Source organism: Antedon bifida, chromosome 1, assembly GCF_963402885.1.
Source record: "Antedon bifida chromosome 1, ecAntBifi1.1, whole genome shotgun sequence".
NCBI lineage: Eukaryota > Metazoa > Echinodermata > Crinoidea > Comatulida > Antedonidae > Antedon > Antedon bifida.
The window spans coordinates 11,756,883-11,774,558 of record NC_136226.1 but is presented as its reverse complement, the minus strand read 5'-3'; the positions used below and the strand labels follow the sequence as shown (position 1 = coordinate 11,774,558).

The 17,676-nt window shown below is 32.9% G+C and overlaps 1 protein-coding gene across 1 annotated transcript; it reads right to left on the bottom strand.

Moving 5' to 3' along the window:
• Positions 1–172: 172 nt before the first annotated feature.
• LOC144842407 (importin subunit beta-1-like) lies at positions 173–17,251 on the bottom strand. The gene is made up of 23 exons (XM_078698864.1): positions 16,932–17,251; positions 16,272–16,330; positions 14,694–14,876; positions 14,191–14,241; positions 13,540–13,689; positions 13,174–13,250; positions 12,842–12,917; positions 12,263–12,412; positions 11,620–11,730; positions 11,080–11,181; positions 10,400–10,571; positions 9,482–9,726; positions 9,199–9,332; positions 8,926–9,001; positions 7,960–8,031; positions 6,381–6,452; positions 5,444–5,591; positions 4,897–5,087; positions 4,633–4,776; positions 4,319–4,427; positions 4,003–4,120; positions 3,348–3,503; positions 173–2,927 (listed from the first exon to the last, which is right to left on the bottom strand). Exons 1-23 carry the CDS (start codon positions 16,981–16,983, stop codon positions 2,924–2,926), a joined length of 2,652 nt encoding a protein of 883 aa, XP_078554990.1. The 5' UTR covers positions 16,984–17,251; the 3' UTR covers positions 173–2,923.
• Positions 17,252–17,676: the final 425 nt, after the last annotated feature.

The window sequence follows — 17,676 nt, the reverse complement described above, 5'->3', positions numbered from 1 at the left end:
TTTTTGAGAAACAATAGCGTAGCGAGTGAAAATGGCATACAATTAACCGCCTTTATAGACATTAAATCTGAATATGCAAAGAAGAAGAGCAGTATGTGCTTTTTTCATAACTTGAAAACGTGAACTTTCACAAACTTGTTTGAATCATGTAAAGAAAAAAAAACACAAAATGTTCACAAATATTGAATGGCAGCTGCAGACCATTTTTATTTCATTAAACATTATTCCAATGTCAAAAATAAAAAAAGAAAGATTATTATGATTATTATTCCGGTGGAAAAAACAAACTGCTCTTTACATATTGAACGGCCTTTTTCTCGTGTTAAAACACACCATTTTTGAGTGCTTTTACATTAAAAAAAACATCAATGAATGTGTATTATATTATTATTAAATGTATAAAGGGGTATATTAAAGGCGATAAATGATATATATTAACATAAAGAACTGTTCATGGAAAAGCCATATTATTAACAATTAAAAAACTAAGCATATAAAATCCCTCCTATGAGCTCTTTTCTTCTGATAACATATGAATATTTGAAAAGTGCAGTACAACCACACACATATTTTATATGCCCTATTGACATGATTATTTTTATTAAATTAATACCAGAAAATTATTTTTAGTATAGTGTTTTCATAGGATCCGTAATAAATTCGACATTTTGGCTTGGCCAGACATTACCAGTCATTTAATTTACCATAAACAAACAAAAAACAATTTTGTTGACTTATTGAATCAAATTTTTTACAAAGAGAAATATATTTCAGTTAAAGACGACACATGGGAGAAATATTCTACCAACATTATTGAATTAGAATATTTCAAGTATTTAATAATTAAAAATGAATAGACTTTATCGTCAGTAGATGTAAAAGATATAGTGTATCTCTGATGTAAACAAGGAAGTGGCATTATTTCTTGCAAAATATGGACTTTGATGCGTGACAAGCCAGATAAGCATGCTGTCTCGTGTATTAAAACCTATATCAACTGTATGTAAACATAGACTAATATTAACTCAATTTATGTATTGATTAGCACAGTAGGGCTTATTGAACCAGAGTGAGATGACGATTTTTGTAAATAGTTTTAGGCTTTTTATTCTGGAGGGTCGTCTATTTCCAATGTTCCGTATATTATAACACAGTCAAATATGTTTTCATCAATTTAATTTCTATTATTCAGTTTTTTGATTCGTTGAAAATTGTAGTTTTTCCAACAACATTTGAGATTAATACTGAATGATAGTCGGCATGAACAATTGCTTTTATTTAATTAAAAAAAGAAATTATTGGTGAACTCTTTCTATTTTTACTATTATATTGGTTGTTTGAAAAGCATTTTGACTAGACTAGTGAGAAATTTACAAATGTTGATATACCGAAAAGCAGAATTAAAAAAAAACAGCTAAGAATATGTGCTTTTTTTACACTTAGCACGAATTCTGTTTTTTTATCATTCTGTTTCTTGAGTAAAACCAAATCAACAAACAAATTCATTTTAAACTAATTAAGGAAATGGTTAATCACTCCCATTGAACTAAATGTATGTATATTTACCAGCATATTTAATACTAATCTCAGCTTCATATGATTTAGAATACCTTCCTTTCATTTTATCACTGCTATGCATAACGAAAAACGGACTATTATACCAATACACAAGCATGTAATACACATAGTATATCTATATTTGCATTAATATAAGATATTCTATGTGTTGAAAGTTGAAATACTGTGCACAGCCATATGTGCATATATATGCTAATACATAGTATAAATTACTTACATACATGCATATAGTAAATATTACACATGAACATTTAATATATTCCATATCAATATACATGTATATAGTAAAACTACATATAGCCAATGGCTGCCATGTCAATGCAGTTGTTTTTGCCAATTGCCACCGTCACCACCCACTCATACCGCCGCTCAGTGTTCATTATCAACTACAATTCTCATGGAAAAAGAGTAATTTACCCTATTTATAACAGATGTATGTTGTGTATTTCAGTAACATACATCTAAATATGGATATAAAGATGTATAATAGAGCAAGTAATTTTACAAAAGCTTTAAAGATGTTACTATGCTATGTTAAATGAGTGATTTGGTAGTTAACATTCACATACAGTAGCAAATATATTATCCAGGTTTAGACTGTGAAAATCTGTAGGTTAATCTATCATTTTTATACTACAGTATAAACATGGATTCTCGTCATTTTTAAATAGAATATATTGTATTGTCATTGCTAAAGCAGAAATACCTGTGAGAAATCAGTTGCATTTTAACCAAACATCAATGGCTATTATATGCATATACGTAAAAAATGGAATATAAATTTGTGTAATTCCTATCCCTGCTTTTAAATCACTATGGCTATGTAACCCACACCAGAGGATTAGATATGTTTCATAATGGAATCAAATGTACAAAAGCCTTGCGGTACACGCACTAAAACAATCGATAGATTGTCACCGACTTTCTTGCCAAATATGGCTATGTAACCCGTACTAAATAGGATAATTATGATAATCAAAAATTAAAGACAAGAATCACTTGTTGTATTTTCTGTTCTCCATCTCTCACACAAAAACGAATATCTGATTGGCTGAATCAAGTTGATAATTTGACCACTGACAATTCTCACAATGTACATGAAAAGGCCATTCACGTTAACAGGATTGTAATTCCTTTTCTGTTTCAATCAACCGAAATGCCCAACATTAACCTGTTAAGTCAAGTCTTAGACATCACTGGTGAACCGTTTTGACCATTGTGAACTTGTTAGTACTGTCACGCTCACTCCATCTCTCCACTGTGATCTCACACACCTCGGAGCTGTTTGGGAGTAGCCGTAAACTACTGCCATATATGTCTTCATCAGCTCACACTATTTTTTTTTTTATCTGTGGGAAAAAATAAATAACTTCAATTGCAATATATTTATATAGACAAAAAGACAAAAATTTATGGCAGTGACCATCCCCACGAATGTTACGCATAAAACTAAAAGTACGTATTGGCAATAAATAGCATATACAGACACAAAAAACGTCCATTTGAAAGCCAGATCATTTTGAGTCTTATAACATGATTTGCTTTTTCTTGGGGCCATTCCGCCATTTATTTATTCACTATATACATTCACAATACATGAAATTATAAATAAATATATTTATTATAAATATATATAAACATCTAAACCGCCCGGTGATACACTAAAATTTAATTAATTTGAAACGATAAAGATGAGGAAATCTGTGAGAATGAGAAAAAGTCGTCCCGATTGACTCCATAACATGATTGATAATAAAGCTATAACTCACGTTTGTTTAAGTTTTCTTAGTTCCTTGGTTGCCCATGAAGCGAGCATTTTAGTCTTGCTAGTCTTGGAACGGCGGCCTTCTTGTAGTAATTCATGTATGTCTGGCTTGCTCTCCAAATACTGCAGCATGTTGGGCCCAAATGCACTACACAAGTCACTATAATCAAATCCATCAAATTAATTATCAGACTCTCAATGTTATTCTAACATATTATTTTATTGACAACGTAATCTACATAACTTGTAACATAAGTAACTAGGTATAAAGGAAACCAAATTTCATATCCGTCTGTTTGTGGTCAAGACAATACAAAATTATTTGATCTTAAATAGTATAGAAAGGCAAAACAAAAGTGGGTCATATGTATTCCTTTACAATCATGTTTCAGTCTATGTATCTGTATGTGTTTCTGTCAAGGATTATTAATGAGTCCCAGTGACAGGGCACTATGACTCCCAATGGTAATACGCTCACTTATCTAGTACTATTCTAATTCAGTCAACAATACAGCAAATGAAACCCCAGACAGAAAATAAATATAGCAGTGTACATATGTGACATTACGGTCCATTGAAATATATGACAAAATCCATATATATTATAGGAATGTATATTAAAATGAATAAATATAATGCTATTAAATGAAAGTACCAACCCAATAAGTCCGGCACAGCATGATGTGTTACTGTCTGTGTGGTCTTCATCCTTGGCTATGTATTCAATGAAATTTATCATGTGTTCAACATGCGGCAACACAAGTTTAAGTCTTGCTTCTGTTGAAAAATGACATTAAATGAGTTCAGAAAAATTGTACATACCAAGACCATTTTTGGAAAAATTTAGGATTTAACTGTTAAGATTGTAAAATGTTTTACAGGATTTGGCATTGTTGTACATCGTAATATTTTTGTTATGACGGACAGTTAAAGATTTCATTATTGAGAAAAGTTATGAGATAGCCGATTACTTACTGCTTTCTTCGTCATTCTCTTCACCTTTAAGTCCTTGAATAATCCCAGTGTAAGCTTCCAAACATCCTTCTCGTAGCTCGTTTAGGTACTCTACCATATCATAATCCGTCTAAACAAGGATGTTAAAGAAACTGGTTGAAATGATGGCAAACTTCCTAATGTGCCCTTTTCTGAGCAATTTAAGCCCCATCCGGTATTACAAAAGAAATGTGTACTCTAGTCAAACAGGTATTATTCTGTTTGTGTGTTAACAAAGATTATATTCAAGGAATTTAAAAAGGAAAAGGTGTTTGACTTTCAAAAGATATATATACCTTATCAACCTGAGCTTGAGATGCCTGGTTCAGTGCGACAAAAACAAACTGGAGATATTTCTCAAACTGGCTGCCAATAGCAAGAGCGATATCACCAAACACTGAGAGAATTTGAGGTTTAACGTTTCGATGGACAGATTTATCCTTTGAAGAAATTTTGTAAAAAATATAATTAATGCATAACTACAAGAATAAAAATAATAGAAATGATATATATTTTCATGCTGAAATAAAAAAATAAGGTAAAATGTCTTTTTCACTTACTGATAAATTTTGTAAAAGTAGTTTCATAATTTCATCACAAATTGGAAGTATCTTAGCGTTGAGTGCGCGGCAGATGTCGCCAACGAGGCCAACCGCAGCAAGACACACTTGATATTCAGCCGTGTTTGCTAAACTTCTCATAAGATGTACAACAAATGTTTCCATGTATTTTTCAAAGTCAACATTTAACACTGAAAGAAATAATGTTATTCATTATATGTTTGCCTCTCTCCACCCAGGTGTACAAATGGGTATCTGGTATAGGTCAAAACACAATTGCGCTGATTACTGGCTGCAACATTATGGGAGTATGTTTCGAGACCCATTTGATCCAAAACACGTCTGGAGTAATAATGTGGGGCTTTGTGTATTAAGTGCTATATAAGATCGTATTAGTATTTTGACAGCAAAGAGGCCTGAAAAATTACCTTGTTCTTAACATCTAGACAATTTGCACCGGCTTGCAAAGATATTTAGAATAAAACAATTATTTGGAATTTGTTGATGTGTATTAGATCCACATTAGCAGGGGCAATGTAAGATTTACCTTCAATTAGAGTGCCAACAGCCAGAAGCGCGTCCTCTTGAACTCCCCCAGATTTCCCTGTTGTACTTTCTAACATGTGTATAAGAGAATTCATGACTGGATCTGCAATTACTTTTGCATCTTCAGGCTGGAATTTTCTTAGTACACTCTGAAATAAGACAACATTGTATTTATAATAATAAATACTGTAAATATCTATTTAATCAAATTTAGTATTTATGTATGTATGTATGTATGCATGCAATAGCAAGTTTGTATATCAGACAACATTACAGTATAAATTGAATTGTCAGTGGATATCCTTCAACTTTCCCATGAAATAAAGGGTCAGCTATGAAGGACATGCATTGTTTCTGTATGCACCACTATACCACCAAAACACAACTGATTAATGTGTACTAGCCGGCTTATTTGGATGCAAATTTATTATTTGAGTCTACTTTAGTTAATTTTACTTGTACTTTCCAGACTGTAGCACCAGACTATGGAGCTATCTAGTCTAAAGACATTCTGCACACGCTCAATATGTGCAGAATGTATCTTAGACTCAACAGCTGTGTAGTCTGGTTTGCAGGAAAATTAAAATATCTAAGAAAATATCCTGTAATAATTATGTTATCTAGTTCAATTCGGTTTGCACAAGGGACTGTCCCTACAGTAACCCCTATAAACTGTATATCATAAATAGCTATAGAATTATCTGCAAATAAATATGAGCTATCAGTTTACGCAAACAACATGAAACATTCCATTGCAATCATTAAGCTAAACAATATATATAGTCAAGTGCTATTACTCACAAATGTGTGGAGGACCATCCCAAACAGTAAACATTTGTTATCATGATTATACATACAAGATATTAGAAATATTGTGCAATAAATAGTATTGACAAAGGTGAAACCAGACAAAGGTCTTGCTTTATTGAATTGCCTACCTGTAAAGTGGCACATAGTAATGATTGTAGATCATGATACTGCATCCTATCAGATGCTGTCTGGAAGTGAGACTGAAAAATAAAATAAATGAGTGACCAATTTTTAGATAACTAGAAACTGGGATTTTCCATAATTCAAAAACCTATGCAAGTGTGTAAATTATATGTATCTTTTGACATTGCTGAAGGGTGGCTCATGATCAAAGTGGGCTTATAACCAAGTGTGTAAATTGCATGTATCACTTTGACGAAATGTGGCCTTATAAACTTATGACCACAGTGGGCTTATTCCTAAGTGTGCAAATTGCATGTATCACTTTGATATTACGGGAAGGTGGCCTTATAAACTCATGACCACAGTGGGCTTATCACCAAGTGTGTAAATTGCATGGATCATTTTGACATTGCTGAAAGGTGGCCTTATAAACTCATGACCACAGTGGGCTTATTACCAAGTGAGTAAAATGTATGGATCACTTTGACATTGCTGAAAGGTAGCCTTATAAATTCATGACCACAGTGGGCTTATAACCAAGTGTGTAAATTGCATGCATCGTTTTAAAGCTCAGGTACAGGCATGAATTTTAAATATAATATCGGATTAATTGTACATAAATCAAATATTTGTAACAGAAATCAAGACGAAAAAACATGAATTTCCCTTAAATATGGTCAAATACAAAATTTGGCAAAATTCTGTCATAAAAACCAGGAAGACTTTTTTCTCAGTAGTTAGGTAGTTTAACCTAATGTAATAACATGTCTGGTGACTCCCTAGAAGGTGAAAAAAGATGGTGGATATACGGTGGATAATTTTTACTATAGCATGAAAATAAAAATCTAAAGTTGAATAAAAATCTGAAGTTGAATAAAAATCCCAGAAATGTAAAATTCAAGTTATATTACCTATATTTAGTCATCTGATAACATTTTTTACCACTACGTTTATTTTCCATAGCTTTTTAAAATCCCTCTCTATTTACAAAATTTGTGTACAAAAGAATAGAGATTTTACTGTGTAATTTGACTATCCCCCCACTGATAAGAAAGTGCTTATTTTCAACAAGCTCGTGTAACACAAATAAAATCCCAAAAATTATGAAACATAGGGGAAACTATAGATCGATAATTATTGGAATGTATGATCAATAAAAATGTTTTGCCCGCACCTAGCCTTTAACATTACTGGATTACTGTCCACCATGTAAGTAATGTTTGTTTGTCTGTGTACAAAATGGGTTGAATAATTGTCTTAAGCTCGGTCTACACTTTTTGTGACAAATCAAATGTGATGTGCCCATATATGAACCCAATGACATCATATCACTACCATATTTGGGCATATCACCACCATATTTGGGCACATCATACTTTATTTTGTCAAACTAGTGTAATAGTGTAGACATGGCTTGGTTTAAATCTGCATGAGTATTCCCATTATCATAATTATCATTTCCCCATTACTTATTTTTCTAAAGTATAGAGGGTGCTATTCAATACTCATAAATAGGTTTTTGCTGCATACTTGTTTTAGTACTTTAAAATAATATCAGAATTGTGTTTACTTCACACAACCTACCTCCATTGTTAAGATCTGTTGAATTCTTTCCATGATGACAATTGTTGTATCTTGTACAGCTTTATAACAATCCTGTCAAATTAAATTGAACATTTTAAGAACATATTTTATGATTGAATATTGCTATATTAATGTCTTCACCAGCAATACGTATTAACACTTCTACTATTAAAATCAAGTTATAAAAAATTCAGCACATGAAATGATAAATAGTAAAAACTAAATACTATTTATATAAATATTTTTTACAAAATACTTTTTAAATTTTATTTATTAACAATGTTTTGTAGACGAATATACATAAAATATATTTATCTAATTGTCAAGATTGATCATAATAGTCAACTATCCCAATACCAGACTCTCCCCAAACTAGATATTTTCTCGAGGTCCAAAAGGTTCCAAATTCATTTTTACCATTAAAAACACAGGCCGAATACAGACTTTCTGGAAAACCAAACATAATAGCCCAGGCCAAAGGTATACGTTATTGGGAGAGTTGACTGTATGACGTATATAATGAAAATAACAAATGTTAGTGAATATCCTTCAACATTCCCATGAGATAGAGGGTCAGCTACGAAGGACATGCATTTTTTCTGTATGCACCACTATACCACCAAAACACAACTGATTAATGTGTACTAGCCGGCTTATTTGGATGCAAACTTAAAGATGTTAAGCAGAGCATAACATCCGAAATGAGAAAATAGTGTTAATAAATTGATATAAATACTAGTCATCTCTGTCATTAAGTATGTAATTCATTGCATACTCATCCATGGGCAGGTGTTTACACACATATATAGATATAGTTTAAATCCATTTTTTTTAGTTGAGAATATCAATGTTCACAGAGAGGGCGAGAGACATGTTAGTATTAATTGAAGAGTAAGCTTATTAGTCCAATAAAATTGAAACAATAATAAAAACAATATAAGTAACAATAAAAAAATAAAGTATTACCTTAGCGCTGTTCTTAACCATTTCCATTAGAGCTTCATATGCAGCATTTCTTAAATTTGCTTGGTGAGCATCTTCCCTGTATAGCAAAAAGGTACAGGTTAAACTAATAGTTTATTTGCATGACAAGCATTGGATTCAAACCCACAATCTCACAATCAATAGTCCAATATCTCACTTCCATTCTAATACAATTGTAAGAATGGTAATGTTTACAGCCCTTATAATGTATTATTTCTAAGAACGAATGAAAAGAAATTTCTAAATAAACTATACCTATTTGTTGTCAAAAGAAGGTTTTTAACAATAAGACTAAAATTTCCAGATAGCTGGTATGTCTCTGGTTCTTCCTCCTCTTCTACTGCCATACTTGCTTGCTCATAAGCTGCCTCAGCAAGACTTGAGAAGGCCTATAGACAGTTAAAATGAAGACTTTTATACCATGTTCTGTCATATACCATTTCATTTTAAACCAGCTCGCGTCAATTAACACAGTATCAAACGTAAAATAGACCAGTCACTAGGTCATCCTTGAGAGATAATCCAGCAATATACTTACCCAACATATGTTAGCTGCAACTCTAGGCTCTGCCTCCAGTCCTTTCAAGAGTACTTCAAGAAGCTGTGCAAAATAAACTTGGTTAACCACTGCTTCTGGTAGTAGTTCACAAACTCTTCCTATTGTCCAGGCAACAGTATCCCTGACAATCACACTAGGGTCACCCATCAGGTCAATGAGGAATGGCATTGCTTGAATTACAATTGTTTTCAGTTGATTTCGATCTGGACCTTCTAATATTGAACCTGTATACAATTAAAAAAAAAAAGAATTTCAAGAACAAGCTTTATATACATAATTACAGTATTACTTCAAGCACATCCAAAAATCCCAAGTAAAGTTAAGTTATGTCTACACTATCAAACTTATAGTTTTACAAAAAAAAAGTGTGATGTGCCTAAATATGATAGTGATATGACATCATCATGTCCATATATGGGCACATCACAATTTTATTTGTTACATAAAGTTTGATAAAGCTTTAAACAATGATAGTACATATACTATAAAACATCCATTCATAAATTATGGACACAATTTTGGGAGATCCCATTTCCACCTTATACCTATATTTACTCCTGGCAGAAGACAGCAATGTTGTCTTGCAAATATGACAATCGAATTTGAATAGAATAAATGGAGTCACTGACTTACCAAACGGCAGGAGGGTCAAATTTGAATAGAATAAATGGAGTCACTGACTTACCAAACGGCATGACAGGTAAAATTTGAATAGAATAAATGGAGTCACTGACTTACCAAATGGCATGACGGGTACAATTTGAATAGAATAAATGGAGCCACTGACTTACCAAATGGCATGACGGGTAAAATTTGAATAGAATAAATGGAGTCACTGACTTACCAAACGGCATGATGGGTAAAATTTGAATAGAATAAATGGAGTCACTGACTTACCAAACGCCATGACGGATGCATCTCTGTAACGCCAATCAGGGTTTTTAATGTTGCCCTCAACGAACGGCATAACGTGTTGCACAACATCGTTTTCGCAACAATTTGCTAGTAACATTAAACAGACACCTGCTGACTTGCAAGGGTTCCAATCATCTTCATCATCATTCTCATCCTTTACAAATAAACATTGTATTGTTTTATAAATAAAACGGTAACTTTCATTCGTTAAAAATGCTTACAGTTTAAAAGGGTATAAAATCAGGTAAATGGGTACTCATCATCATCATCATTTTCCTATACTGTGAAGAACCTCATTTGAGTATAGTCGCAACAACATTCCCATTAACACGCTCTCCCTTATACATTAACATTAAAAAATAAAGTATAAATAGATTGTCAGTGGATATCCTTCAACTTTCCCATGAGATATAGGGTCAGCTATGAAGGACACCCATTGTTTCTGTATGCACCACTATACCACCAAAACACAACTGATTAATGTGTACTAGCCGGCTTATTTGGATGCAAATATTTAAATAGAATTTATTTGTAGTAGTTATTAAAAAACAAGATTTGATTGATTGGAAACCATAATCTTACTTTCCTATATGAAATGAACTAGTCTAACTTGCATTGACTAACTACAATTTGTCAAAAATAAAGATATTAAATACACTAACCTGTTTTGTAAGCATCTTCATTAGAATAGGTACCAAAAATTCAAGGGCGCCTTTAGCATAAAACCTACTATAATTCTCTGGTCTTCTCGACTGTTCCATTGCCTGCATAAATTCAGGGTACAAATAACGATTAATGATTGATTCAATTTGTTTTATGTATAATTAAAAATTTCAATTGAAATGTGATGGCAAAATAAGCAGTACACCAGTTCAGTACTACTACAGTAGAAACCACTATCAAGAGGACACCCTTGGCACCCAACAAAGTATCCCCTTGGGGTAGGTCGTAAGGTCAGAACATTATATTGTCCTCTTTGTTCCTCGAGAATGTAGGGTGTCCCAAAGGAGGGGTTTCTACTACCTAGTCGGCCATATTTCAAAAAATAAAATATTTATAGTCTCATCTGAAAAACAATTCCTTTCTTTTTTCAATATGCTGTAACAAAAGGTAGCAGTGATAAAAGGCAACTTGCAGCCAAAACATTTCAAACAACTAAAAACATAACTGTTCTTTGTGTGTAAATGTTTTTAAAAACCAACCTCAGTTGCCTCAATAGCCAAATCCATTTCTTCATCGCAGACATTTGACCAAAACTCTATACCCTGTAATGCTATATCATCAACATCACTCTTCATTGCCTCAATGGTAATCTGAAATAGGAATATAACATCTAATTTTTAACATTCAGGGATGCACTGAACAATTGCAAGGGGAGGAATAGTTTAAATAAGTAAGCCATTTAAAATGGCTACAAGAAATTACTTTGATCGAAAGCCAAAAAAAGTAGTGATTCAACAAGCAGCCAATACAATTTACATCCCTGAGTATAGTGACGATATTACTATAGTAAAATAGTAGTAGATGATTCAGAGTTTATAAATCACTAAACAAATTTAATATACTAAATCTAATTTTGAAAGCAGATTCTAAAATTTCATTCACTTTTATCCTTCCCACATACAAATTTTACATTGTTTTAATTTGTTGTTAATTTATTGCAATATCAAACATTGTCTATGTAAATCTCCAATAACTCGATGTCATCCCAAAATTAAAATGTTAATAAACAGAAATTGGAATTCATTTTATTCCTGTCATTTTGAAAATTAAATTTAAAATGGATGTGTAAAAAATAGCCAGTAACCAGTAATTTTTTTCCGATCTTCTCATAACATAACTTACTGCAAAGAGAGCTGCCTTCATATAATCTTCCATGTATTTATAATAGAGTGATAGAATCTTAACAAGACACTGCAGAGCTGCTACTTTAACTCTTGTATCTGTACACTGCGTTGCTCCACACACTTGAGCCATTATGTAATGCCGTTCATTCTAAATTAATAATACAATATTAGAATTATGCAATAAGAATTATGTTAATAAGATCTTGTATATCAAGATCGGTATATTAAAGAATCAGAATATAACACAATATAAAAGAAAACAGTTTATGGCCTAAACACACATACACAAAAAACCCACTGGTTTGCACTATATCCATAGTCACATGTAAAAATCTATACAAGAACGTTACACTACAGACAATTACATGTACCATTCCACATATTTCCAAAAGCCATATTAAAAAAATGGATAACAAGTTAAAAATCATTTTTTGATTAGGGGGCCATGTAAACAATATTAAGCTCTGTCTACACTATGAAACTTTATGTGACAAAAAATGTGATGTGCCCATATATGGACATGATGATAGTTTGATAGTGTAGACAGAGCTTTATGTATGATCATTTTATAACTTACGGTTGTGTCAAAGTTAGCTTTCGTAAACTCAAGAGAATTTAGTAGTGCGGTTGTTGCTGCTAATTTAACAGGAATACTGTAAAAAACAAGCGTTAATACAATATATTATCTACTACAGTAGCAATAACATAATATAGAACAGGATATATAGAATACAGATAATACGTATTATAAGCAATGAGAAATGATGTTACACTTTTTAGATAAATGTATAAATTGTAGTTAAATGAAAGAGTGAGTTGAGAAATGTGGTGTAGAAATTAAATGAAAAATATGGCTAGATAACATTTCTCCTCCTTCACATAAATATATATGAGACATATCTATTTTACCTCAATACTTCTCTTCTCATTCCTTGCATGATAGCTGTCAATATTTCATTTGAATTACCAGCTAAATGATGTGGTTCCTATATTCAAAAATTTAATAAAAAATCAATTAAATTTTAATTAAACAGTACAGATGATTACATCACTTGCAGTCTGCTGTTTCAGTGTTTAATTTAGCATTAGAATAGTGTCCCCACCACCCTCCCAATATCTCAAAAGAAAGGTGATGATAAATACAATTTTATTAATATTGATTGATTGGTGTTATCTGCAAACTTTTGCCTATAGATAGTAAACATCATAAGTTTGTATATTAAATGAAAGGTGATGATAAAAAACACAAAAATGACTAAAATATTCTGTACTCACAATGTCTTGGCAAATATAGCCAATAGCTTCGAGTGTAGATTCTTTAGTAGATTCTGTACTGCTAGCACTAGTGACATTTGCCACAAGGATGTCAATAAGTTGAGGCCATTGTCCATGAGGAAGTTCTGCACAGGCAATACAAGCTATACACTGTAATAACAACAACAGTTTGACATGCATTGATAATTTGTATTGCATTGCTTGTGTTCAATAAATAAATTAGGAACTTGACGAAACACGACGGTATGGGGGGGCCCTTCTGAATCGCTTTGCTCTGGTGATATAGCATAGGCCTTTCTAGCTAGGGGCCTTGCATTCAAACGTCACTTTGAGCCATTGCATTAAACAATAACAAATATATGTTTAAGTGTAATTTGAACTGTATGTTTAAGGTCATATATACAATATTTCTAGTCATGAAAATGGCAATTTTAGGCTAAGCTCCGCCCACTTTGTTAAAGCTCATGCATAAATTAATCATGAGCACCGTCCTGTGGCTTCCCGTTGTGTTTCGTAAAGTCCCTATTAACTAAAATGGAACATGTACACACTTTTGAGGTGTCTTATATGTCATCACTGAGCCTTGTACAAAATGCCATAATTATGAAAGTTGTCATCATTTCATAATTGCTTAAATTGTAATCAATTTACCTGAGCTGCTGTGCTATGTCCAGATGCCTCAGTTCCAAGAGTGTTGATTACCTAAAGTAACAAAATAAAAATGGCATGGAGTTAGCTTAAGTGCCAGTGTATGCTGCCTGTCATCTACGATTGTTATAATATAAGAATGTTAAATTGTCATCTGGCCCGTATATTTGTTCCACACTCATTATTAGTGGTTAAACCAAAGCTGGGTTCCTACTACTAATGCAAGGATGTATGTGCAGAACAAAGAATTCAACCAGTCACATGTGCTGTGTTAATGTTTTTGCTTTGCGTCTTAACTAGTGGGAACCATCAGCATTATATTCATTCAACCAATGACAAAAGGCAATCCAGGCTGTCACTTGTCATTGCCAAATTACATTTCATCTACAGTACATCTTTCATGCTGTGTTTGGAAAACAAATTATTTCAATTTTTAAAAAGTTAAACTGATTTTTGACAATTCTTTACAAAGATCAGCTATTTATTATGCAAAATTTTTAACTTACCAAGGTTTTAATATCTTGCTTTACATCTTCACTTATCTGAATCCATCTCTTCTGACACTCAAGGCGTATGTTGGCATCTTTTGATGTCAAATAGTTCTTAAGCTGTAGACCAGCTGCTATGCGGACAACTTGAGTGTTATCAGAACTGGACAGAACATGGGAAAGCCCCAGAAGAAATTGAGGCTACAGAAAAATACATTGAAAAAATATGGTCAATTGATTTCGTTGGCGAGATAGATAAAGGAGGGATTGATCTTGGTGGACTGATGAAGGAGATTGATTTTTGTAAGATTGATTTGGTGAGGTTGATTTTGGTGAGTTTGATGATAGTGAGATGGAATGGATGTTGGTGAGATGGAATGAATGTTGGTGAAATGGATATTGGTGAAATGGATATTGGTGAAATGAATGTTGGCGAGATGGATGTTTGTGAGATTAATGAAGGAAAGATGGATGTTGGCAGGTTTGCAAAAGAGGAGACTGATGTTGGTGAGATGGATGTTGGTAGGATTGATGAAGATGAGACTGATGTTGGTGAGACTGATGGAGGAAAGATTGATGTTGGTGAGATTGATGGAGGAAAGATTGATGTTGGTGAGATTGATGGGGGAACGATTGATGTTGGTGAGATTGATGGAGGAACGATTGATGTTGGTGAGATTGATGGAGGAATGATTGATGTTGGTGAGATTGATGTTGGTGAGATTGATGGAGGAATGATTGATGTTGGTGAGATTGATGGAGGTGAGATTGACTTTGGTAAGATTGATGTTGGTAGGATGATGTTGGCGAGATTTTGTTGATGAGATTGATGAAGGAGAGATTGATGAAGGAAAGATTGATGTTGGTGAGATTGATGAAGGAAAGATTGATGTTGGTGAGACTGATGAAGGAAAGATTGATGTTGGTAGGATTGATGGAGGTAGGATTGATGGAGGTGAGATTGATGAAGAAAAGATTGATGTTGGTGAGATTGATGAACGAAAGATTGATGTTGGTGAGATTGATGGAGGAAATATTGATGTTGGTAGGATTGATGGAGGTGAGATTGACTTTGGTAAGAATAAGATTGATGTTGGTAGGATTGATGTTGATGAGGAGATTTTGTTGATGAGATTGATGAAGGAAAAATGGATGTTGGTGAAATTGATGGATGAAAGATTGATGTCAGTAGGACTGATGGAGGTGAGATTGATGGAGTAAAGATTAATGTTGTCAAGATTGATGATGGAATGATTGATGTTGAGGGAGGTGAGATTGATGTTGGTGAGATTGATATTGGTGAGATTGATGTTGGTGAGATTGATGTTGGTGAGATTGATGTTGGTAGATTGATGTTGGTGAGATTGATGTTAGTAGGATTGATGTTGGCGAGATTGATGTTGTTGAGATTGATGTTGGTCGGTGTTTAAAGGTTTAATGAATGATGAGAATGTTAGCAGGTTAGATTGGTAAAGGAGAAGATTATATTGATGGATGAGAGGATTAATTGACGAATGAGTGGATTAATGATTGAATTTAGTAATGATTATAATTATATTATATAATTATAATAATGATCCATTTTTTTTAACTTACCAAATTTTCCAAAGCAGCTTGTTCTAAACATTTTTGTGCACCCTCTAACTCGGCAGTGTCTAAAAAATAAAAACCCATACACAATAAAGGTTTTTGGCTATACACACACAATGAATCATAAATGATTATTAATAATTAATACGACTTGAAAGAATAGAATAACAGGATGGAGATGAAGGCCTACATGAAACAAACAAAAAGTTCTAAACACTAGGCTAGTAGGACAGTATACATATTATTGGCTACATCATCATGCTTAGGAAGAAGGCAGTTTTAACAAAAGAATACTAGGCCCTAGGCCTGTACAGGCGTCCAAAAAAAATGATAGAGGTTGATCAGTGGTTTATTATTTTATTTATTATACTGATTGATCAGATCTAAGCTTTTCTATATTACTATTCTTGTCTGTTTTTCAATTTATAAATTATTGTAAACTTCGCATTGCATTTATATTTATCAAGGTCACTCTTCATCATAACTGCGTATTTTGATTAATGAATTAATCGTCTGGAATCACCACCCACATACAAGTAAGTTGGTAAGCATATCTAAGCCTAGTATGCCAGCAGGCCGTTCAACATGGTGGCCTAGGCTAGGCCTAGGCCATCAACCGAACACACACACACACACATGTTTCGGAGAGAAATCCAAATAAATTACCTGGTGATACCGTCTTTTCTAAAATCTTAGCGAGGTGGTTTGTATCAGCCATTGCTGCACAGCTTTACAGAATACCTCAAATCAATACAAATAGTAATGCCGATTCCGAGTATGCAGTAAATTAATGAATTATTATGCCAAGTTCAGGCCCAAATTCTGGAAGAGGTCAACAAAATGTCCCCGGAAAATCGACAACTTGCCCCCTCTATGACGGTTTTGGCTGGCGCTCTATTGGGATTTTACCATTCACACATCGCCACCGGCTTACTATTTTTTGCACATGGAGATCGGTGCGCAATGATATTGATTTCTTGTTCTGGATTATTCCGCCAAAAGCATATTCTAAGACATGCATTTTCATTGGTTTATTCTTTTAGTTTCTTTATTATCTCTTTCTTACAGCCAATGGAAAATGTTCATATATATTAATATTTAATACTAAAAATAAAAGCTTGATTATAATCAACATCCAAAAATAAATGTTTATTTCGATGATTGTCAGTTACTGATAACATAATTTTAATTATTGAATTTATAATTCATCGATTTATTTTATATACCAACGTTAATGACTTTTCCTTATTTTTCCACAACGTCATGATCCACCAATGAATGTAAATAAGAAGAGAGCGCGCCAAAATAACCAAAATGCAGGGCGGAAGTGACTTTATCATCAGTGTGTTTGTGGTGTGGTTGTGTACTTATATCATTTCAGTACTAATTATACCAAATCATTATATTGGTG

What these genes read in the sequence shown, in the direction of transcription:
- LOC144842407 (XM_078698864.1), bottom strand. Translation starts at nt 16,983, where the DNA reads ATGGCTGATACAAACCACCTCGCTAAGATTTTAGAAAAGACGGTATCA. An exon ending in AAGCTGCTTTGGAAAATTTG is followed by an intron (nt 14,877 to 16,271) that starts GTAAGTTAAAAA and finishes ATTTTTCTGTAG; the next exon opens with CCTCAATTTCTTCTGGGGCT. An exon ending in TACTATGTGCCACTTTACAG is followed by an intron (nt 5,592 to 6,380) that starts GTAGGCAATTCA and finishes GTCTTATTTCAG; the next exon opens with AGTGTACTAAGAAAATTCCA.